This window comes from Phyllobates terribilis, unplaced genomic scaffold, assembly GCF_046119375.1.
Source record: "Phyllobates terribilis strain yellow unplaced genomic scaffold, ASM4611937v1 Scaffold_2__4_contigs__length_985480577, whole genome shotgun sequence".
NCBI classification, from domain to species: domain Eukaryota; kingdom Metazoa; phylum Chordata; class Amphibia; order Anura; family Dendrobatidae; genus Phyllobates; species Phyllobates terribilis.
The window spans coordinates 608,712,012-608,736,136 of NW_027362762.1; the positions used below are offsets into that span (position 1 = coordinate 608,712,012).

Here is a 24,125-nt window from a genome sequence, read left to right on the forward strand (position 1 = left end):
AGGGGGACGGCGTCTCTGCCTCCTGCGTCTTCTACACTCTGCTTCTTTTCATCCTCCTTTTTGCTGTCATCCTTTTTACTTTTATCTAGACTGAATTTTTCTAGTGGTAAAAGTTAAAAAATCTCGACATATTCGTCCTTCCAGATTTTTTCTCTAATTTCCTTCTTCAAACGGGCTCCCAGAGGGCCCTCGAAACAGACATATACCTACCCGTGTGCCCTATCGTCAAGATAAATCCTATGCTCTTTCTCTCTCTGCACTGACACGGATACCGAGCCAGAGGCCTGTCTCAATGCCCCAAACCCACTCTGACTAACCAATTGTGGAGTGATCCACACAGCAAGATGTGCATGAGTTGCCCTATCCCCTTCCAAATGAGTTAGCAAGTCTCTCACGTTAGCTAAAACGTCCCTGACCCCCATTACGCAACATATCTGACTGACCCTCCTCCATTTGACCCACATCAATGGAGCCCACTCCCTGACTACACACAACCCCTGAAGACATAAAAATAGGTGGGAACGGGCATGACATCGAGTAATACAGGGCTGCGAAGGAGCTGTGATCCTTCCAGCCACCATTCCTGAATCCACGTGTGGTTCTCGAGAACCTAAACCCCCGATTCTTCCTGATGAGCCGACCTGGGACTGGGCGGTGATCGGTGAAAGTAACATGATCCTCAATGTCGAGGCCCCAGAAGGCCGTGCCACACTGGCGGAGACCCCTTGAAACAATGATGGATGGACTAGGGGGCAATAAATGAGCCGATGGGTCATCAGGTGATAACCCCCTGCCCATGTCATGTGAAAGCTGTGACGCCCGGATGTCGTGGAAAAGGACTGGTGAGCAGCAGAGGGCTGATGGACCAGTGTTCCCCATCTGTGATAGGGGCCCCCCTGTGAACAGTCCGTACCCCCTGAGGCCCCATACTACCAATCGCTGGAGCAGAAGCGGGCCGCCCGACCGGTACATCTGTGGCGCCCCTGAGGGTTCGACCGCCGCAGGGATGCTGCCCTTCTCTAGTGGAGTGTGGTATTCCTCCTCTGAGGTAAGGACAGTGTGATAGTCGTGACCTAACCTTTTGCATCCAACACCACACTTCTCCACCAGAGGGAGCTATTTTGCACTAGGTGCTGCTCCCCTGGTTACAGGGAGACTGGGGAACACAAAGTGGTAGGAACCAGTTAGTGGGTGAGGGTGGAGGACTTACAAGTTAGTGACACTTTAGATTTGATATTTAATTCAATGCCATCTTTGATCTTGGCCCTTCGTCTTTTTGCTGGTCCTAGTTAGTCAAGTTCATGTGGTCGTACTGTGCTGTCAGACTACTGTGTGTAATGTGACCTCCCTCCGGGAGCGCAGATCTTGTGTGGGCCTGCACCGGCAAGGGACACAGCCCTCGTACCCTGGCCTCGGGACGAGAGGTAGTGGGCAGACAAAGAATGTCTCAACTCGGCCCAGGACCAGGATCAAGAAGGCCCGGAGCTTAAGTGTGTGGCTCCGTAGCACATGGATCCCAGGCAGGATGCAGACGGAGCGGTGTACGCCACCTGTCCTCACCATGCTGATAGATTCAGAGGGACTCCGGCTGCAAGAGGGGTACCGGCCCCTGACACCCGACCTTGCTACTCTACGTCCTGGACGGGAAAGCCCGGTTAGGCCCAGAGGATCCCATCGGGTATCGGACGGAGCGGAGCTGCCACCCGTACCCTTGTCCTGAGAGGAGCTCAGAGGGAGACCCGGCCTATTTGCACACACACGGACAGGAAAGGATTCGGTCTGTAGTTCAGGAACACTCTGCTGTAGGGTCGCGACTGAATGCTGGACTTACTCGGAGGTTGTCGGACCCCCGTCCCTGGTGACCGCAGGACTCCGCGGGGAGCAGTGAGTCGCCTTCCTTTGCAATCTAAGTGAGTAAAGCCTTGGAAGTTCACCCCTATGGCCTCCGGACTGTTATTTCTGCGCCACACCACGGGATGCAGGATCCCTTTTTCCTTAACTACTACCCCCTCCATCCCTCTGCCCTGAGGCCTTGCTCCGCCTGTGGGGAGTAGTAAGAACTTTGGCCGCAGTACCACCAGGCCTCAGCGGACTGCAGCGGCGCTGGTGACCCTTCACCAGGCACCACAGGTGGCATAGTCGTTAGTCAGCCACTCAACCCGGACAAGCCCATACCATCTCTTTCTAATGTGACGGCCCTGAGCACGGGTCGGGCCCGGGCCACGGCTGCATCCCACCTCTCCATCACAGGGCCCGACACCGAGTCCCCCAACACCCAGGGTAAAACACGGGCTTTACGAGTAGAGGCGTCACACATCTCCTTGGCAACCTGCTGTGACGTCATCGGAAGTCGAGGAAGTGGCGCACGTAGGCCCCGCAGGACTCAGCCGCGTGTATTGATTCCTCCCTGCCCAGTGTCAACTCACACATTTCTGCTCGCACAGCGGAGGCGTCACTACCGTTCCAGCACACCCATTCTTGATGACAGCTGACCTTCCAGCCAGCCAGAAGGCTGAGACCTGGCAGCCGTCCGGTGACCCTCAAGATGTTGAGCCACGGCCACTATAAGGTGGATCAAGGAGACACGGGGTACTGTAGGGTGCCCTGAGAGCGGGAAACTGAAGTACCCCGCGAGTGTGTATGAGTGTGTGCTAGTGTATTCGAGTGTGTGTGCGAGTGTGTGTGAGTGTGCGCGAGTGTGCGCGAGTGTGTACGAGTGTGTGCGAGTGTGTATGAGTGAGTGTATGTGAGTGTGTGCTAATGAGTGTGTGAGAGTTTGTATGAGTGAGTGTGTGTGAAAGTGTTCGAGTGTGTGCGAGTGCATGCGAGTGTGTGCGAGTGAGTGTGTGCGAGTGAGTGTGTTCGAGTGTGTATGAGTGAGTGTGTGCGAGTGTGTGTGAGTGAATGTGTGCGAGTGTGTATGAGTATAACCCCTGCTGCCAGCCCACTCCCACCCCTCATTAACAACTCCTCCTTTTCTCATAATAGGCATCACAGCTGCTGCGGGACCCCATATTAGACACCTTAGCTTCTGAAGAACCCAATATCAGACACCTAAGCTGCAGAACCTTATAATGCACACGTCACCTGCTGCAGGACATCATAATACACATCTCAGCTGCTGTAGGACCACATATTAGACACCTCAGCTGCTGCAGAACGTCATAATACACCTCAGCTGCTGCAAAACTTCATAATACACACCTCAGCTGCTGCAGAACATTATAATACACAGCTTAGCTGTTGCTGAACCTTATAATACACCTCAGCTGCTGCAGAACCTCATAATACACCTCAACTTTTTCAGAACATCATAATGCACAGCTTAGCTGATGCAGAACATCATAATACACACATCAGCTGCTGCAGAACCTCATAATACACCTCAGCTGCTGCAGAACCTCATAATACACCCCAACGTCTGCAGAACATCATAATATACAGCTTAGCTGCTGCAGAACCTCATAATACACACATCAGCTGCTATATAGCCTCATAATACACATCACAGCTGCTGTAGGACCCCCTATTAGACACCTCAGCTGCTGCAGAACCTCCTAATACACCTCAGCTGCTGCAAAACCTCATAAAACACCTCAGCTGCTGCAAAGCCTCATAATACACCTCAGCTGCTGCAGAACCTCATAATACACCTCAACTTCTGCAGAACGTCATAATACACCGCTTAGCTGCTGCAGAACCTCATAATGCACACCTCAGCTGCTACAGAACCTAATAATACACCTCAGCTGCTGCAGAACCTCATAATACACCCCAACGTCTGCAGAACATCATAGTTTACAGCTTAGCTGCTGCAGAACCTCATAATACACACATCAGCTGCTATATAGCCTCATAATACACATCACAGCTGCTGTAGGACCCCCTATTAGACACCTCAGCTGCTGCAGAACCTCATAATACACCTCAGCTGCTGCAAAACCTCATAATACACACCTCAGCTGCTGCAGAACATTATAATACACAGCTTAGCTGTTGCTGAACCTCATAATACACCTCAGCTGCTGCAGAACCTCATAATACACCTCAACTTTTGCAGAACATCATAATGCACAGCTTAGCTGCTGCAGAACCTCATAATACACACATCAGCTGCTGCAGAACCTCATAAAACACCTCAGCTGCTGCAAAGCCTCATAATACACCTCAGCTGCTGCAGAACCTCATAATACACCTCAACTTCTGCAGACCGTCATAATACACAGCTTAGCTGTTGCAGAACCTCATAATACACCTCAGCTGCTGCAGAACCTCATAATACACCTCAACTTTTGCAGAACATCATAATGCACAGCTTAGCTGCTGCAGAACCTCATAATACACACCTCAGCTGCTACAGAACCTAATAATACACCTCAGCTGCTGCAGAACCTCATAATACACTTCAGCTGCTGCAAAACCTCATAGTACACACCTCAGCTGCTGCAGAACATTCTAATACACAGCTTAGCTGTTGCAGAACCTCATAATACACCTCAGCTGCTGCAGAACCTCATAATACACCTCAGCTGCTGCAGAGTCTCATAATACACACCTCAGCTGCTGCAGAACCTCATAATACACACCTCAGCTGCCTCAGAACACCATAATACACAGCTTAGCTGCTGCAGAACCTCATAATACACACCTCAGCTGCTACAGAACCTAATAATACACCTCAGCTGCTGCAGAACCTCATAATACACCTCAGCTGCTGCAAAACCTCATAGTACACACCTCAGCTGCTGCAGAACATTCTAATACACAGCTTAGCTGTTGCAGAACCTCATAATACACCTCAGCTGCTGCAGAACCTCATAATACACCTCAGCTGCTGCAGAGTCTCATAATACACACCTCAGCTGCTGCAGAACCTCATAATACACACCTCAGCTGCCTCAGAACACCATAATACACAGCTTAGCTGCTGCAGAACCTCATAATACACACCTCAGCTGCTACAGAACCTAATAATACACCTCAGCTGCTGCAGAACCTCATAATACACCTCAGCTGCTGCAAAACCTCATAGTACACACCTCAGCTGCTGCAGAACATTCTAATACACAGCTTAGCTGTTGCAGAACCTCATAATACACCTCAGCTGCTGCAGAACCTCATAATACACCTCAGCTGCTGCAGAGTCTCATAATACACCTCAGCTGCTGCAGAACCTCATAATACACACCTCAGCTGCCTCAGAACCTCATAATACACACCTCAGCTGCCTCAGAACACCATAATACACACCTCAGCTGCTGCAGAGTCTCATAATACACCTCAGCTGCTGCAGAACCTCATAATACACCTCAACTTCTACAGAACATCATAATACACAGCTTAGCTGCTGCACAACCTCATAATACACAGATTAGCTGTTGCAGAACCTCATAATACACACCTAAACTGCTGCAGAACCTCATAATACTCCTCATGTGCTGCAGAACCTCATAATACACCTCATCTACTGCAGGAACTGATAATATACACCTTATCTGCCTCAGAACCGCATAATACACACCTCAGCTGCTGCAGAAACTCATAATACACCTCAGCTGCTGCATAGCCTCATACTACATACCTCAGCTGCTGCAGAACAGCATAATACACAGCTCAGCTACTGCAGAAACTCATAATACACTTCAGCTGCTGCAAAACCTCATAATGTACACCTCAGCTGCTGCAGAACATTATAATACACAGCTTAGCTGTTGCAGAACCTCATAATACACCTCAGCTGCTGTGGAACCTCATAATACACCTCCGCTGCTGTAGTACCTCATAATACACACCTCAGCTGCCTCAAAACAGCATAATACACACCTCAGCTACTGCAGAACCTCACACTACACACTTCAGCGGCTGCATCAACATACACCTCAGTTGTGGCAGAACATCATAATACACCTCAACTGCAGCAGAATCTCATAATAAACCTCAGCTGCTGCAGAACCTCATACTACACACCTCAGCTGCTGCAGAACCTCATACTACACACCTCAGCTGCTGCAGAACCTCATACTACACACCTCAGCTGCTGCAGAACAGCATAATACACACCTCAGCTGCTGCAGAACAGCATAATACACACCTCAACTGCAGCAGAATCTCATAATAAACCTCAGCTGCTGCAGAACCTCATACTACACACCTCAGCTGCTGCAGAACAGCATAATACACACCTCAGCTGCTGCAGAACAGCATAATACACAGCTCAGCTGCTGCAGAACAGAATAATACACACCAGCTGCTGCAGAACAGCATAATACACACCAGCTGCTGCAGAACAACGTAATACACACCAGCTGCTGCAGAACAGCATAATTCACACCTCAGCAGCTGCAGAACAGCATAATTCACACCTCAGCTGCTGCAGAACCTCATAATTCACACGTCAGCTGCTGCAGAACCTCCTAATACAAACCACAGCTGCTGCAGAACCTCACTACTTTCAAGTCCACACTCACTGTAGCAAAACAAACCTACTTCTCATCTCTCATATCTTCCCTGTCTCACAACCCTAAACAGGGAAAATATATATTTTTGTACCGTGTTAGCCAGTAGATAGAATAATATTTAGATTTGAGAGTCCTCAGTGGTTGATACCTCTTAATGGCTAACTGAAAAGATGGTAACAAATTGCAAGCTTTCGAGACTACTCAGGTCTCTTCATCAGGCATAGTATAAGACAAAATCTGAAGAGTCACATATTTATACAAAATAAGACACACAAGAAAAAAAAATGCAATAGGTAAGACAGGTGATGAAAAGCAGAGTTATTATGGAAGAGATAAACAGTTCTGGCTATAAATATTTTAGCAGTTAATAGATAAGGAGTATGAAGGTTTTATTGTCCTGTGTCCAGTGTTGTGATGACCTCACAGGTCTGAGAGTCTGAGGAGCACATTCCTTAGTTGATGTAGAATGACATAAATCCATGCGACACATTCATTCCTGCTCTGAAAGTGTTAAAGGTCATCATCAGTTTGTATTCTGAGACTCTTCTTTCTCTTTGAGATTTGAAGTTACCTTTTAATACTAGTAATTTCATATCTTTTATGCTGTGATCAGGGGAACAAAAATGCTTGGCTACAGGCAGATATATTCTTTTTTCTTTTATTGTGTGGAGATGATGATTCATCCTTGTTCTAAGTTTTTGCCCTGTCTCCAACACATAAAGACCCCCAGCTGGACATTTGGTACATATAATTAAGTACACTACATTAGATGTGATACAGCTGAACGTACCTGGGATCTTATAGTCCTGATGTGAATTGGGAATCTTTATCTTGTCTGTGGTCGTTATAAACGGACAGGTTTTACATTTTTTCTGGTTGCGGGGAAAGGTACCTGTAGCTGGTGGAGATGACAGGGAGCTTCTGACAATGATGTCTAAGCCCTTTCCACTTGCTGCTGACTCCAACTCAAAAATATCTCCCGGTTCCGCACATTCCTTAACCATGAATCTGCAAAAACACTAGTGCACACACTCATCATCTCACTCCTCGACTACTGCAACCTCTTGCTTTGTGGCCTCCCCTCTAACTGTCACGCATGGTGTAGGAAAGACTTAGTGCAACACAAAGGGAAGAGGGATAGGGAGCTCATACTCTAGGGAAAGGGGGGAATGGAGACCTCCTAGGCTGATCTAATATCACCCTTTCTCCACTAACGTCCCTATATTGGTTCTTCACCAATGGACGCACACGAACCTTGTCCTGTCTTTCCCTGGCGTTTGACCCTGGCTAGGGAAGGGAGGGGGATGAGCGCTAGTCAATCCCTACTGACAACTAAAGACAACAAGGGGGAACAAACAAAGGAAGATAGCTTAACTTTTAGTCGACTTCAGAGAGATGAACACCCATCCTCATAGCTCCAGAGAGGATGAAGTAATGCACTTGCTCCGAGCCTTCACAAGGGGTAATGTGAATGTCGCCGGCAACTCCCTCTGGCAGACAGCAGGTATTTATACACCCAGGCCAAGAGGAAGTTAGCCGCTGGGTCCTAGAGAGACAGCCTCTAAGAAGGTGTCTGTAATGCCAAACTAAGAGATCTCCTTCAACCAACTGCAGGACAACTGTCTGTCACTTCTGACACACCCGAGACATGAACACTCTTGCAACCCTCCAATCTATCTTAAACTCTGCTGCTAATCCACCGCTATTCCCTGGCCTCTCCTCTCTATCAATCCCTTCACTGGCTCACCATTACCCAGAGACTCCAGTTCAAAATCCTTACCACGGCATACAAAGCCATCGACAACCCGACTCCTCCATACATCTATGGCCTAGTCTCCTGGTACTTACCTACATGAAACTGCCAATCTTCACAAGATATCCTTCTCTACTCCCCTCTTATCTCCTCTTCACACAATCGCATACAAGATTTCTCCCCTGCATCACCCCCTACTCTGGAACTCTCTATAGACTGTAAGCTCGCGAGCAGGGCCCTCACTCCGTTCGATATGAGATATGCTTATTCTGTATTGTCTGTATAAGTCCCCCCTAAAATTTGTAAAGTGCTGCGGAATATGTTGGCGCTATAAAAATAAACTATTATTATTATTATTATTATTATCAGACTCTCTCCTACCATGGAAACCTTCAAAAGGAACCTGAAGTCCTACCTCTTCCGACAAGCCTACAACCAGCAGTAACCCTCGTTCCATCATACTACTGCACGACCAGCTCTACCTTCACATACTGTTTCCTCACCCATCCCTTGTAGACTGTCATCTCTCCTCCTGTACAAGTTGCTGACTTGTATCGTTCAAGATTATTGTAATTGTTTTTGCTATGTATACCCCCTTTTTCAAATGTAAAGCGCCGTGGAATAAATGGCGCTATAATAATAATAAATAGTAACATTATGTAGGTAGACTGACAGATAAAAAGATGGATATGAAATAGATAGATAGATAGATAAATAGATAGATAGTGTATGTGTGTCATACATGGGGTGTAATATAATATATAATATTACACGCTACATATTACTCCCAGACATATTTTTCTAAATGTACTATTGGCATTAAATTCTCGCCTGATGTCGATAACAATCCATCCAATCCACATGTGCAAAGAAATCAAACCATAGATGTCCATAAATTAAGTTATATGCAATAATGATAAATGACAAAGGGAAAATATATTGGACACACTTGCTAAAATTGAATTAATACTTTGTACAAAAGCCTTTGCTGCTGATGACAGCTTTAAGATGCCTCCTGTATGGAGAAACTGATTGCATGCATTGCTCAGGTGTGATTTTGGCCCATTCTTCCACACGAACTCTTCAAATCCTGAAGGTCCCATGGGCTCCTTCTATGAACTCTGAGCTTTAGTTCCCGTAAATTTACCATTGGTTTCAGGGCAAGTGATTGGCTGGGCCATTCTAGCAGCTTTATTTTCTTGGCTGTGTGTTTGGGATCTTGCTGAAATGTCCACCCTCGTTTCATCTTCATCATCCTGGTAGATGGCAGCTGATTTTTATCAAGAATGTACATTTGTCCGTTCATCCTTCTTTCAGTTATATGAAGTTTGCCAGTGTGTTGTTTGCACCGTCCCCTCTCTCTGGTGCAGACTGGCGAGAAGATGTGACAGAGTGTAGAACACGGATAGGCTGTGTGCCCACGATGCGTTTTTTAAGCGTTTCCGCAGCGGCAAAAACGCTGCAGAAACGCTTAAAAAACGCATGGTAGAAGGCCTGCCATGTTCCCCAATGATAATCCGCATGTGCTGTGCACATGCTGCGGAAATTTCCGCTGCGGATTATCATTGCGGAAAAAAACGCAGCACTACCAATTATTTTGCGGAAGTGCTGCGTTTTCGCCGTCATTGACTTGCATTGAATCGCTTGGATTCCGCATCACTGCATCTGTAGATGCGGAATCCATGTGTTTCAATGTGCGGATGTTACCGGGGTCTGGAGGACAGGAGACTCTCCTCCGGACCCAGGTACCATAGAACCTGAAAAAAAAAGAATAAAATAAAAAAATATTATATTTACCTTCTGATGGCCCGCGGTGCGCTTGTCTTCGCTTGCCGGCAGATCGCGGTGGACTGAAGGACCTGTGCTGACGTCATAGTCATGTTACGGCAGGTCTTTCAGTGTAGTGTACCGCGAGCTGCCGTCAAGCCAGGACGGAGCGAAGCAAGACTGCGGGGGCCATCAGAAGGTAAGTATAGATTTATTTTTTGACATTCTTTGGGGTCACACTATATAAATCCATGCCGTTTGCATGGATTTATATAGTGTGACCAAGTTAACAAGCACTTTCCAAGTGATGCTAAAATCGCTTGGAAAGCGCTTGTCAACCCCCATGCGGAAATGCATGTGAAGAACGCTTCACATCCTCATGTACCTGGCAGGAAAACGCATGTACAATCCGCATGTACAATCCGCATGCATTTTTTGGGCTCATAGCCATAAGGGGGCGAAGTGAACCCCTGCAATCTGCTTCTGCCTGTTGAAGTCCTGTGTGTGTTGGTCGAAAGTGAATTGCCACTGCCAGAGGTGTCTTTTCCTTTTTAAAGGGAATCTGTCACCCCCTGGAACTTTTCAGACCGCTAATATGGGCATACAGGTGATAGAAATGTGAATCTCTACTTACCTGTATGGCCCATATTAGCTGTCTGGTTGCTGTGTAATAGCTTTTTTATTAAATTATTTCTGCTAAGCTTTGCGTCCCCTGGACGCCAAGAAATCCCTGCCTACTAGCCCTATTTCCAAACTCACCCCACCTCCCCTGCACGTCACAGGGCCCCAAGGGAACTTGTGCTCAGGCGCTGGGAAGGGAGAGTGACTCACCAGCGCCTGCGCACAAGTTCCCTGCTACACAACGCTACACAGACAGCAGGGAAAAGAGTGCCGTCCGTACAGAGGAAACCGCACAGGCGCAGGATCCGGCCGGGAGCTGCACGTCACAGGGCCCTGCGACGTGCAGGGCAGGAGGGGTGAGTATAGAAATAGGGCTAGTAGGTGGGGATTTCTTGGCGTCCGGGGGACGCGAAGCTTAGAAGAATAAAAAAGCTATTTCACATCAACCAGACCACTAATATGGGCCATACAGGTAAGTAGAGATTCACATTTCTATCACCTGTATGCCCATATTAGCGGTCTGAAAAATCCCATGGGGTGACAGATTCCCTTTAACCATGCTCCGGCACTGACTGACAGCTGGCTTAGCAGTGTATCAGTACAGAGCCTACTATCAGTCACAGCTGGAGGTGTGGTTACAGCCGGCGCTCACTATGCACTGAGCGGTGACTGAAGGGCCACCTGTCAATCAGTGCTAGGCCGCCCTTACAACCGACGGTCACTATATAGTGAACGGTGACTAAAGCCGCAGCGGCCATGCCTCTGACTGAAAGCCAGAGGCTACCGGGAGAAATAATATTCATTTCCTCCTGGCAGATAGGTTTTCAGTGCAGCTGCCACATGGCTTTAGAACTCTGTTAACTTGTAGATTAACCCCATATCTGCAGGTGAATAAGGTTTTTTGACATGACACATTCTATTTAAGCCAAAACCAGGAGTAGAACATAACCACAGAAAAAATATTATGGAATTATTTATACTTCTAGTTTTGCTGCACTGTTTGTGTTGGTCTGCCTGTTTCCGCTTATTGGTTTTGCTGTTTGAACTATTGGATTTCTTATTTGTGATTTCTTCTTTCCCTGGTAGTTTGGTTGATGACAGATGTGTTGTGGAGCCTGCTGCAGGAGATCTGGATAACCCACCCAAAAAATTCAGAGGTGAGAATGACATGAGAACCGAGTTAAAAATTATGTAATTTTTATAAATTTTCAGTGTGAAAATAGAGAGTATACCTAAATACATATCTTACACTACTGATGTGTGGCTGTGTATATCTTGAATGTCTACCCACACAATATCTAATATATATAATTGTCTTATCCCGTCTGTCTGTCTGTCCTTCTATCCAGGAAATCCCGCGTCGCTGATTGGTCCAGCCGCGGCCAATCAGCGACGCAGGATTTCAGAACAAGATGGCGGCCGTTAGCGGCTCATCTGCCGCACGGAGGTCAGCGGCGATGCAGCCGGGAGATCACCATCACACGCTCACCCTCACCCTCAGACGCTCACCCTCAGACGCTCACCCTCAGACGCTCACCCTCAGACGCTCACCCTCAGACGCTCACCCTCAGACGCTCACCCTCACTCACTCACCCTCACACGCTCCCACACTCACCCTCAGACGCTCACCCTCAGACGCTCACCCTCAGACGCTCACCCTCAGACGCTCACCCTCAGACGCTCACCCTCACCCTCACATGCTCACCCTCACATGCTCACCCTCACACGCTCACCCTCACACGCTCCCACACTCACCCTCACACGCTCCCACGCTCACCCTCACACGCTCACCCTCACACGCTCCCACGCTCACCCTCACACGCTCCCATGCTCACCTTCACACGCTCCTACGCTCACTCTCACACGCTCTCCTTGACACGCTCACCCTCACACACACACCCTCACACGCTCACCCTCACACCCTCACACACACACCCTCACACGCACACCCTCACACGCACACGCTCACCCTCACTCTCACACGATCACCCTCACACGCTCACCCTCACACGCTCACACTCTCACGCTCACCCTCTCACGCTCACCCTCTCACGCTCACCCTCTCACGCTCTCCCGCTCACCCTCACACGCACACCCTCACACGCTCACACCCTCACACGCTCACCGTCACCCCCTCACACGCACACCCTCAGACGCTCTCACCCTCAGACGCTGACACTCTCACCCTCACACGCACACCCACAGACCCTCACACGCTCACCCTCACACCCTTACCCACTCACCCTTACCCGCTCACTCTCTCACGCTCACCCTCTCACGCTCACCCTCTCACGCTCACCCTCTCACGCTCTCCCGCTCACCCTCACACGCACACCCTCACACGCTCACACCCTCACACGCTCACCGTCACCCCCTCACACGCACACCCTCAGACGCTCTCACCCTCAGACGCTGACACGCTCACCCTCACACGCACACCCACAGACCCTCACACGCTCACCCTCACACCCTTACCCACTCACCCTTACCCGCTCACTCTCTCACGCTCACCCTCTCACTCTCACCCTCTCACGCTCTCCCGCTCACGCTCTCCCGCTCACCCTCACACGCACACCCTCACACGCTCACACCCTCACACGCTCACCGTCACCCCCTCACACGCACACCCTCAGACGCTCTCACCCTCAGACGCTGACACGCTCACCCTCACACGCACACCCACAGACCCTCACACGCTCACCCTCACACCCTTACCCACTCACCCTTACCCACTCACTCTCTCACGCTCACCCTCTCACTCTCACCCTCTCACGCTCTCCCGCTCACCCTCACACGCACACCCTCACACGCACACCCACAGACGCTCTCACCCTCAGACCCTCACACGCTCACCCTCACATGCACACCCACAGACCCTCACACGCTCACCCTCACACCCTTACCCATTCACCCTTACCCGCTCACCCTCACACGCTCACCCTCACATGATTACCCTCACACATTCACCCTCACATGCTCACCCTCACATGCTCACCCTCACATGCTCACCCTCACACGCACTCCCTCACATGCTCACCCTCACACGCACACCCTCGCACCCTCACACGATCACCCTCACACGCTCACCCTCACACGCTCACCCTCACCCTCACACGCTCACCCTCACGCGCTCACCCTCACACGCTCACCCTCACGCGCTCACCCTCACACGCTCACCCTCACGCGCTCACCCTCACACGCACACCCTCTCACGCTCACCCTCTCACGCTCACCCTCACACGCACACCCTCACATTCACACGCTCACCCTCACACGCTCACCCTCACACGCTCACCCTCACATGCTCACCCTCACACGCTCACCCTCTCACGCTCACCCTCACACTCTCCCACTCACCCTCACCAGCTCACCCGCTCACACGCACACCCTCAGACGCTCACACGCTTACCCTCACACGCTCACCCTCACCCGCTCACACGCACACCCACAGGTGCTCACACTCTCACACGCTCACCCTCACACCATCACCCGCACACCCTCAGACGCTCACACCGTCACCCTCACACGCGCTCACCCGCTCACCCTCACACGCTCACGACCACACGCTCACCCCCACACACTCACCCTCTCACGCTCACCCTCATCCTCACACGCTCACCCTCACACACTCACCCTCACACACTCACCCTCACATGCTCACCCTCACACACTCACCCTCACATGCTCACAATCTCACCCTCACACGCTCACCCACTTACACTCACCCTCACCCGCTCACCCTCACACGCTCACCCTCACACGCTCACACTCTCGCCCGCTCACCCTCACACGCTCACACTCTCACCCGCTCCCACGCACACGCTCCCACGCACACGCTCCCACGCACACACACGCTCACCCTCACACTATCACACGCTCACCCTCACACGCACACCCTCACACGGTCACCCTCACACGCTCACACGCACACCTCCACACGCTCACTCTCACATGCACACCCTCACCCGCTCACCCTCACACCCTGTGCTAGCCGGTCATCTCCCTCACACGCTCACCCGTTCACCCTGTGCTAACCGGTCATCTCCCAGCTGTTCGCAGCAGAAGTACCCCGACCGGTGGCCTCGCTCCCCGATCCTCCAAAATTCATTAGGGGCCTCGGGGGGATACATTGGGGGGCTGATTTAAAGTAGTGCACAACCCATTTAAATACTGCTTCGCTGATTAGTCGCGCCCTGTCGGCCACATACATATTCTAGAATACCCGATGCGTTAGAATCGGGCCACCATCTAGTTGACAAATAAATTGGAATACACCTCTTAGGGTATGTGCACACGATCCGTACTGTCAGCGCTTTGAACGTAGCATACTTTATGCTGCGTCCAAAGCGCAGCACGCAGGGGAATCCGCATGTGTTCATTGAACCATGCGGATTCACCGCAATCAATACATTGCACTGATCTAATTTGTCTTGCAGAGACTAGCGACTTCGCAAGAGAAATTGACATGCTGCAGTCTGGAAAGACACCCCGCATGTCCATGTCCGCAGGTGCACGGAGATGCTTAGTAGGCATGGGATTTCTACAAATCCCATCCACTATGCTGTAACAGCTGCAGAACATGCAGCGTCAAACCCACAGCGGCCTTTGACCGTGTGCACATACGCTTAGTCTATGTGCACACTGTGTGTTTTTGATGCATTTTTTCTGCGTTTTTTTCTGCTTGGAAATGGACCAAAAACGCTAGGTAATCCGTCTGCCAGCTAATGCAATGACAATCCTGATGTGTGTGCACATCCGGAATTTTCCGCTCAGGATTGTCACTGCGTTTAAATCCACAGCATTTCCATTCTTTGTAGCATTTCGGCAGCATTTACCGCCCACTGAGGTCAATTGAACCGCAGCAAACACGCAGGTATAAATATAACTGCGGATTTGCTGCGGATGTTTGCTGCGTATTTGACTGACTCAATTCAAGTCAATGAGTCAAATACACCACAAAAACGCTCAAGCATGGTACCTGGGCTGGGGATGAAGACTATTCTTCCCATCATCCGACTGCCGCTCCCGCTGATAACATCGAGAGCAGCGCGGCTAAGGGGAGAAGTAGTTTCCTCTGCCGAGCCGACGTCCGTGCGCTGTATCAAAAAAATAAATAAAAATCTACATTAAAATTAAAACACCTTTCATTCTCACCTGTCCGGCGTCCTCCCGATGTCCCCGGCGACCCGATCACTCGGTGGCCGGCGGTACACTGATGGGAGTGTGCTCGCTCCCGGCAGTGTACATCGCTGTGCTGCCGGGACGGAGTTTACTGAAGTTCATCAACTGTAGATCAGCTGATAAGCTCTGCGACCTCACTTTACGACACCGGTGCTGTGTGTGAATATTCTCACGCATCACTGATGCAGTAAATGAGGTCACCAGGGCTGATCAGCTGATCTTCAGCTGATGAACTCAGAGCGAAATCAGCCTGCAGCACAGTGATGTACACGGACAGGAGTTATTACACTCCTGTCAGTGTATACAGTGCTGTCTTCTACAGCAGTCACATCAGTGATTGATGTGGCTACTGTAGAAGTGACCCAGATCATCGTGGGACACTCTGATTACGTTATGACGGTGGACAGGTGAGGGATATGGTTGTTTTTTATTTTTGTTTTTTTACAGGAGACGAGGGATTGTGGGAGTAAGAAAATAATAATTTATTAAAACCATGTGTAATTTTGTTTCAATAAAAGAATATTCTGGCCGTGTCTTTATTGAAAAAGTGTCGTAAACCTTACTATGGGGTTAGTAATGGGGGCGTCTATAGACGTCCTCCATTACTAACCTGGGCTTCATGTCAGCCACCAATACAAGGCTGACATGAACCCCAACCTTATTACCCCACTCGCCACCGCTACACAGCAATGAGAAGAGCGAGGCTAAGTGCCAGATTTGGCGCATCTTATGGATACTCCGTTTCTGTGACTGCTGAGAGCTGATATTATTAGCCTCAGAGGGGGCTAGTATTCATGGCCCCTTCCCTGGCTATTAATATCAGCCCGTAGCTGTCTGTTTAGCCTTTGCTGGTTAGATTTTATAGGGGGACCCTACGTCAATTTTTTTCTGGGGTCCCCCTGTAATCTAGCCACTAAAGACTAAGTAAACAGCTGTGGACTGTTATTAATAGCCAAGGAACATTTTTGGCTAATGGCCCCTTCCTCGGCTACCAATATCAACTACCAGTGGTCGGCTTTCCCTCTGCTGGTTATTAAAATGACGCGGGAGCACAAGACTTAATTTTAGGCTATGTGCCCACGATCCGGACGTAGCAGCGTTATATTGAACGCTGGTAAATCTGCATGTGTTCACTGAACCATGCGAATTGCCGCATTCAATACATTCTAGTAGTCAAATTTCTGTTGCGGAGACTAGTGACTCCGCAATAGAAATTGACATGCTGCGGTCCTGAAAGACGCGCCATATGTCAGTGTCCACGAGTGATCCGCAGCCTCAGATGCATGCATAGTGGACATGGGATTTCTAGAAATACCATCCACTATGCTGTAACATCTGGACGCTGCGGGTTTGACGCTGTATAAACACGCAGCTTCAAACCTGCAGCGGCTCCTGATCGTAGGCACATACCCAAACTCACCCACAGCATGTCAATTTCTGTAGTGGAGACTCCACTGAAGATTTTGACCGATTGAATTGTCATTATATGCAATGGATTCACATGTACCGATAACAAAAGTGCGGCATTAGAACACAGCGTTTTGGACGCAGCTAAAATATGCTGCTTCCAAAGCGCTGCTGTTTGCTGATCGTGAGGACTTAGCGGCTAGCAAAACAGCTGTGAGCTGTTATTAATGGCCAGGGAACATGTTTGCACCTTCCTAGGCTAAAAATATCCGCTACCAGCTGCCTCAGAAATTACATGTTTGGGAATGCTAATGAGATTGGATTAGCTGACACCTAGCCCTTTTGTTTAGTGATGACAAGGTGTCAATCAGACCCTTTCATTACTAAACCTAATTTAATTAAAGTAAAGAGTTAAATAAACACACACAGAGTAAACACTTTATTTGAAATTCAACAGACACATTCTGTAATCATTTAAATTAACCAATATACTCATCCCAGGTCTGACGGTAATCCAAGGGTCATAGCGATGTCACTCGTTTCTTTTTTCAAATATCTATATTTGGCTCCAAAAAGCATTCATTGATGTACAAAAATGCATTAAAAAATGCATAAAAAATGCATCAAGAACGCATAAAAATCGCGGCAAAACGCACGTTTTTTCTGCAGTGTTTTTCCTGCCAAGAGATGCAGAAACGCTGAAGAAACTACTGCAATCAAATCCTGAACGTGCGCACATAGCCTTAGTTTCTGAATTCTGTTTTTTATTCAGTATCTTGTCGCAGGTGTAATCCAGCCCCCACCACCATGCAATGTGCCTGTACTGACATTTGTGATAAATTTGCTTGTTTTAACTTTAAAGGGTTATTCCCATCTCCAGGATCCTATCCCAATATGTAGTAGGTGTAATAATAATGATATGGATAACTAAGCTACTGCAATGCCCTGCACATGGGGTAACCGACACAGCGAATCAGGAGAACTATACTACATTTCTAAATAGAGGTATTTGCTAATATTATCATTATTACTCCTAATACATATCTGGATAGGATCCTCGAGATGCGAATACCCCCTTAAAGTTTAATGGAGGAGGGATAATGGTTAGGGATGTTTTTCAAGTTTTTTTCAAGAGAAATCTTAAAGCTTCAGTATACCAAAATATTTTGTACTATTGTAGCTTCCAACTTTTCAGTGACAATTTAACTGTACCCCAGCGCACAAAGCAAGGTCTGTAACAGCATTGTTGGGTAAGACGGCTGTGGAAGAAGTTGACAGGTTCACACAGAGTCCTAACCTCAACCTCCTCAAACACCTTTGGCATTAACTTACAAAACTATATCAGTATTAATGGATTTAGAAAGGAATGTCATAAAATCTTCCAAAGGTGAAATGTGTAGATGTCCCAATGTTTTGGCCATATAGTGAGTGTCTTAAAGAGGTATTCCTCTTAGGCTGGGTTCACATATACCCATTGCATTAGGCTCAGTTTTATGAGCCTGATACAACTCAACAGATCAAAAATGCGTCATTTGCCTTCAGGCCCTGATGATTCCCTGGTTTGGGGGGGGTGTTGGAGTTATGATCATATCTTCATTGGCCATTGCCACGTTTCTTGTGTGGCTGCTGACCGCAGCTTCAGTGATCATCAGCACATTTCTATGCCCGCAAACCTCATCTTTTGTGCCTGCCACCACAGTCCCTGCCTCTGACACTGCCACCTCTTTCTCTGAAATGACATGTCATCAGGGAGCAGTTATAGAAGCAGGGTGATTGACTGCAGTGCTGTCAAACAGATTCTATAAACGCCCTCAGACAAATTGTCATCAAGGTATGGCTCTGCTGTTACTAATCCTGCTGTCATCACCATCTTCTGATGATGATTGATTTGAGGGTGGTGATAGAAGCTGTGTGGTGGCGCTGCTGTCACCCACCCTGCTTCTATCACCACCCCCTCATGAGGTCTCATATCAGGAAAGATGAAGTGCTGTCAGAAGCAGACCTGTGGCAGCGGCGACCAAAGAAGCAGACAGTGTGGACAGAAGTGTCAGAGCTGCCACTAATCCATGGTCACATTTCTATCACCCCCCCTTGAAAAAGAACATCAGGGGACGGCGGTGATGGAAGGTGTGGTAAGTGTCCATCCGGAGCTCCATCCCCTGATGTCCTGTTTCATAGCGGTGATAGGGAAATTTACAATAAAACCAAGTACAAAAATAGTCAGGGTTGCAGATAGAAATTTATAAAGCATATTATAGGTATCAGAGAACCCCTTTAACCTCAGTGTTTTCAGTATTTCTCATACTTCTTTGGTATAGTGCATTTCTAATCTGACACTTATTCATCTTGCTCTTTTTTTGAACTTTTCTTATAGACTGTCTGTTTAAGGTATGTCCCATGAACAGATATTCTGCTCAAAAGCAATACTGGAAGGCTAAGCAGGCCAAACAGGAAAAGGAAAAGATCTCCGATGTCCTTCTTCTGCAGAAGCTTCAGGTAACATGCAAATGATAGTATAAGCAGCACTACACAAGGCAATTACCTTTAACACATTTCACTATATCTGTTATCCCGAGCTAACTAATAAAGCTGGATTATAGAGCAATATTTGCTCACGATTTTCATGTATTATAGTGTAAGTAGATAACCTAATGCTATTGCTGTATTTATTTTTCACCTATTTTTTATTCTGAACAAATTCTGAATAGTTAAAAAGTTGTGTATTGTATAGTATTGTATTCTATATTTAAAGAATATTTAGATATCTGATTTATTTAGCATATACAGTCCTCAACATTGAAATTGTCATACCAAGGAAATAAAGTCACGGAATTATAAAAATCACAGAATTAATAGATATGATAAAGATATGCAAATGATTAAAAAATTTGAAGCAACATTTTTAAAACATATCCATCTATTCAGTATCACGCAGATACTCTCACTTAGATGGCATGGCATGTTATCAATGAGGTTATTAATGGGGAATGTTCTAACATGCTGAATGCACCTGGGCACGCAAATTACCAAAGTCCTCTGCTACCAATGATGCCCTAAATGCACTTGATGGGAGACAAGTCCGTAGGTTCAGCAGGCTATGGTAGCACATTTAATCCATGCAAGCTGTTCACAGTAGCATAAGCAACATGGGACCTTCTCTGTTGAGTTCAAAGTTGAAAAACAGCTCACATTCACATTCCTTCATGAAGGCTTATTCACATCATTGACCTCATGGGTTCACTCCCTGGATTATGGTGCCGATGTGTTCATTCAATGTACACTAACAGCTTGACGGTACATTGATTTGGTCATGGAATCAGTGGTATTGCCATTTCTCGAAAGTGTCTCAGGAACTGTTTTTCAGCATAGCGACACCAGGTCGCATGTTGCTTGTGCTGCTGTGAGGATTATGCATGGCCTAAATGTGCTAGTATGGCCTGCATCGCCTCTGGACTTGTGTCACTGATGTGTCAGGTGTACCAGACGGTCGCTCTGGATCTGGCTTCAGAAGGGCTCTGCGTTTGGCATTGCAGACGCCTTCTTAATCCTTCTTACTTTTGGACCCAGTCAGGGCTGTGGAGTCGGTAAACCAAACCTCCGACTCCTCAATTTCCATGACTACGACTCCCTCATACATAGCTCACGTTTAAGTGATCAATTTACTGTTGCACAGATTAATCTCCGCTAAAAGTCTAGACCCTTAGATCAGGAATAGGACAGACATTTATAGGACATTTCAGAAATTTACCAAATTCTTATGAGAAAATATTCCCCACAAACTGCATTGAATTACTGTATCAAATTTATTATATATTTTAGGAGTCGGTCCATTTTATACCGACTCCATGACTTCGACTCCGCAGCCCTGAACCCACCGGCAACCTCCCTCCTGCTCTGATTGACACACCCTGGTCTGGGTGTTTATAAACTCTCAGCCTGCTTCAGGGAGTCACCAGTGATATTTCCATTTTCCCTTGTGCAGGCTTAGAGCAATAGCAGTCAGCTAGCTTCCTTCCCTGGTGCACTTGGAGGACGTTTGGTGTTATCTCTCTTGTGTCTGCTCAAGCTAAGTTTTCCCCCTTTGTTTGTCTACCTTGTTGTCTTTAGTTTATAGTGGGGCCTGACCAATGCTCACTCCCCCACTCCCTTTCCATGGTCTAGCTCTTGGGATATAAAGGGATTAGGTTTCCTGTTCGGCGATAGGTGCGGAACCTATATAGGGACTGTAGGATAGGTAGGTGATATTAGATCTGCCTAGGGGTCTCCACTCCCCCTTTGGGCTACCTTCCCCTCATCCCTTCATGTTGCACTTAGTCTTTTTCACACCGCGCGTGACATTATCACCGGCCGTGCATATATATATATAGCAAAAAAAAACTGATACGTGTTTTTTTTTGTGTGTGTGGTTTTTTTTTTTGGTGTGTTTTTTTTTTTCTTGGTTCATGGATCCCACTGCCGAGTTGTCAAAGCAGCTGCACAGGATGTCTCTGGAGGTGACTGACCTCCGCTATGAGGTTCAGCCGCAGCAACAGAAGCTTCAGGTCCCTACATTTTGGTCTCTGCAGGTAGGGCTTTCCAGCTTGAACCCAAGTTGCCCTCCCGGAGAGGTTTTCAGGAGGTAGGGACAAGTTTTTTGTGTTCAAGAAAGCTTGCAAACTGTATTTTAAACTTGCGTCCTTACTTCTCCGGAGATGAGAAGCAACGAGTGGGAATTGTGATCTCACTGCTGCAAGGAGATCCTCAATCCTGGGCTTTCTCTTTGCCGCAGGGTTCGGTTTGTCTCCAGTCTGTGGAGGGGTTTTTCAGGACTCTAGCCCTCATTTATTATTACCCTGACCGAATCTCCTTGGCTGAGTCCAGGTTGCTTTGCCTTCATCAGGGAAATCGGTCAGTAAAGACATAGAGCTTGTTGTTGGCTATACGTGTTTATAGACGCCTTTGGAATAGGTGGGTGAGACCACCTTCTCCGGAGCCTTCTTTTTGGGGTAATGCTCCTTTGCCGGGGGAGCGGTCAGGTGGCGGTGAACCAGTACGGGGGGAGATTGAAGAACCCATGCAGTTAGGGGTTGCCTCTGCATCGTACATTTCCCTGAAGATCCGCAAAAAAAAGGGCTTGTTTTTTTTGTGGGAAAAAGGGACATTTTATTGGGGCCTGTCCTTTGATTCCTAAGCAAAAGGAAACCCGATTAACCCTTGGTAGTCTGGAATTGGATAAGCAAGGGGGTGCATTTATCGTCAACCTGCAGTTCCCAGTTTGTCCTGAAAGCTGAGGTGGTGCTAGTGAACAACACCGAGAAAATTTCTGTGTTTGTTGACAGTGGAGCTGGAGTCAGCATGGTTGATGCTGAGTTTGTGAGAACTCATGGTCTTGCTTGCTGTACTTTAGCTAAGCCCATTCCCATCTTTGCCATTGACTCACTGCCACTTGCACAGAAAGCTCTGACTCAGATTGTACATAATGTAGAACTGAGGGTGGGGTCGGTTCATTGTGAGATAATTCCTTGCTGTGTCCTGGACGGTCTTCTCACCCCAATTGTTTTTAGTCTACCCTGGTTAGTGACACATAATCCATTGGTGGATTGGCAATCCAGGGAGATCATTGAGTGGGGCGATTACTGCCATGAGAGCTGTTTAAATATTTCCCTTTCTACAGTCTCTACAGAGACCTTACACCTGCATTTTTGTCTGGTTTTGAGGACATTTTTTTCTGAGAGGGGGTGTCAGGATTTGCCTCCTCATCGTGCATATGACTGTCCTATTAACCTGACCCCCAGAGCTAAACTACCAAAGTCCAGACTGTATAATCTTTCTGGCCCTGTGAGACAAGCCATGAAGGATTTCATTGTGGAAAGTCTGGAGAAGTGACATATCAGACCCTCATCTTCGCCTGTGGCGGCAGGGTTCTTCTTCGTGAAGAAAAAAGATGGCGGTCTATGTCCCTGTTTAGATTTCCGGGAATTAAATCAAATTACAATCCGGGATCCATACCCTTTTCTTCTGATTCCAGATTTGTTCAGCCAGGTCGTGGGAGCTAAGGTGTTCTCCAATTTGGATAAAAGGGGAGCCTACAATCTGGTTAGAATCAGAGAGGGGGATGAATAGAAAACAGCGTTCAGTACCCCTGAAGGGCATTTCGAGAGTCTGGTTATGCCTTTCGGTTTGACCAATGCACATGCTGTTTTCCAGCACTTCATTAATGATATTTTCCATCATTTGGTGGGCAGGTTTGTGGTGGTCCATCTGGATGATATTTTGGTTTACTCACCTGATTTTGAGACATGTTAAACAGGTGCTTCAGATATTAAGGGATAACAAACTATATGCCAAACTAGAAAAGTGTGTTATTGCCGTCCAGGAGGTGCAGTTTTTGGGGTACCTGTTGTCATCTTTGGTTTTTCGGATGGATCCGGAGGAGATCCGTGCTGTCCTTGATTGGGACCGTCCCGAGAACCTGAAGGCTCTACAATGTTTTCTGGGCTTTACTAATTTTTACCGGAAATTCCTCCAAAATTATTCAGTAATTGTGAAGCCCCTCACTGGCATGACTAGGAAGGGGTCTGATTTTTCAAAATGGTCGGATGCCGCCCTGGAGGCTTTTTCCTCCCTAAAGAGCTATGTTGCCACTGCACCTATACTCAGTCAACCCGATGTTTCTCAATCCTTTATTGTGGAAGTTAATGTGTCAGAGGTGGGGGTTGGGGCTGTGTTGTCTCAGAGTCCGTCCCCTGGTAAATGGCGTCCATGCGCTTTCTTTTCCAAGAAATTATCTTTGGCTGAGAGAAATTATGGGTGATTTAAGCAATTAGGGAGATTTTGGCGATTAAATTGTCGTTCGAAGAATGTCGACATTGGTCGGAGGGGGCTGTCCATTTTATTACTGTTATCACTGACCATAAGGACCTGTCATATCTTCAATCGGCTAAATGTCTCAACCCTAG

At 47.8% G+C, this 24,125-nt stretch overlaps 1 protein-coding gene across 1 annotated transcript in view; it reads left to right on the forward strand.

Annotated features, from left to right (window-relative positions):
* The window catches only part of ITPR3 (inositol 1,4,5-trisphosphate receptor type 3), a 373,063-nt gene that overhangs the window by 59,987 nt on the left and 288,951 nt on the right, over positions 1-24,125 (forward strand). The window contains exons 2-3 of the mRNA XM_073666508.1: positions 11,686-11,756; positions 19,562-19,683. Of these exons, the coding sequence (XP_073522609.1) occupies positions 11,686-11,756; positions 19,562-19,683 (193 nt within the window). The remainder of the gene's footprint in view (positions 1-11,685; positions 11,757-19,561; positions 19,684-24,125) is intronic.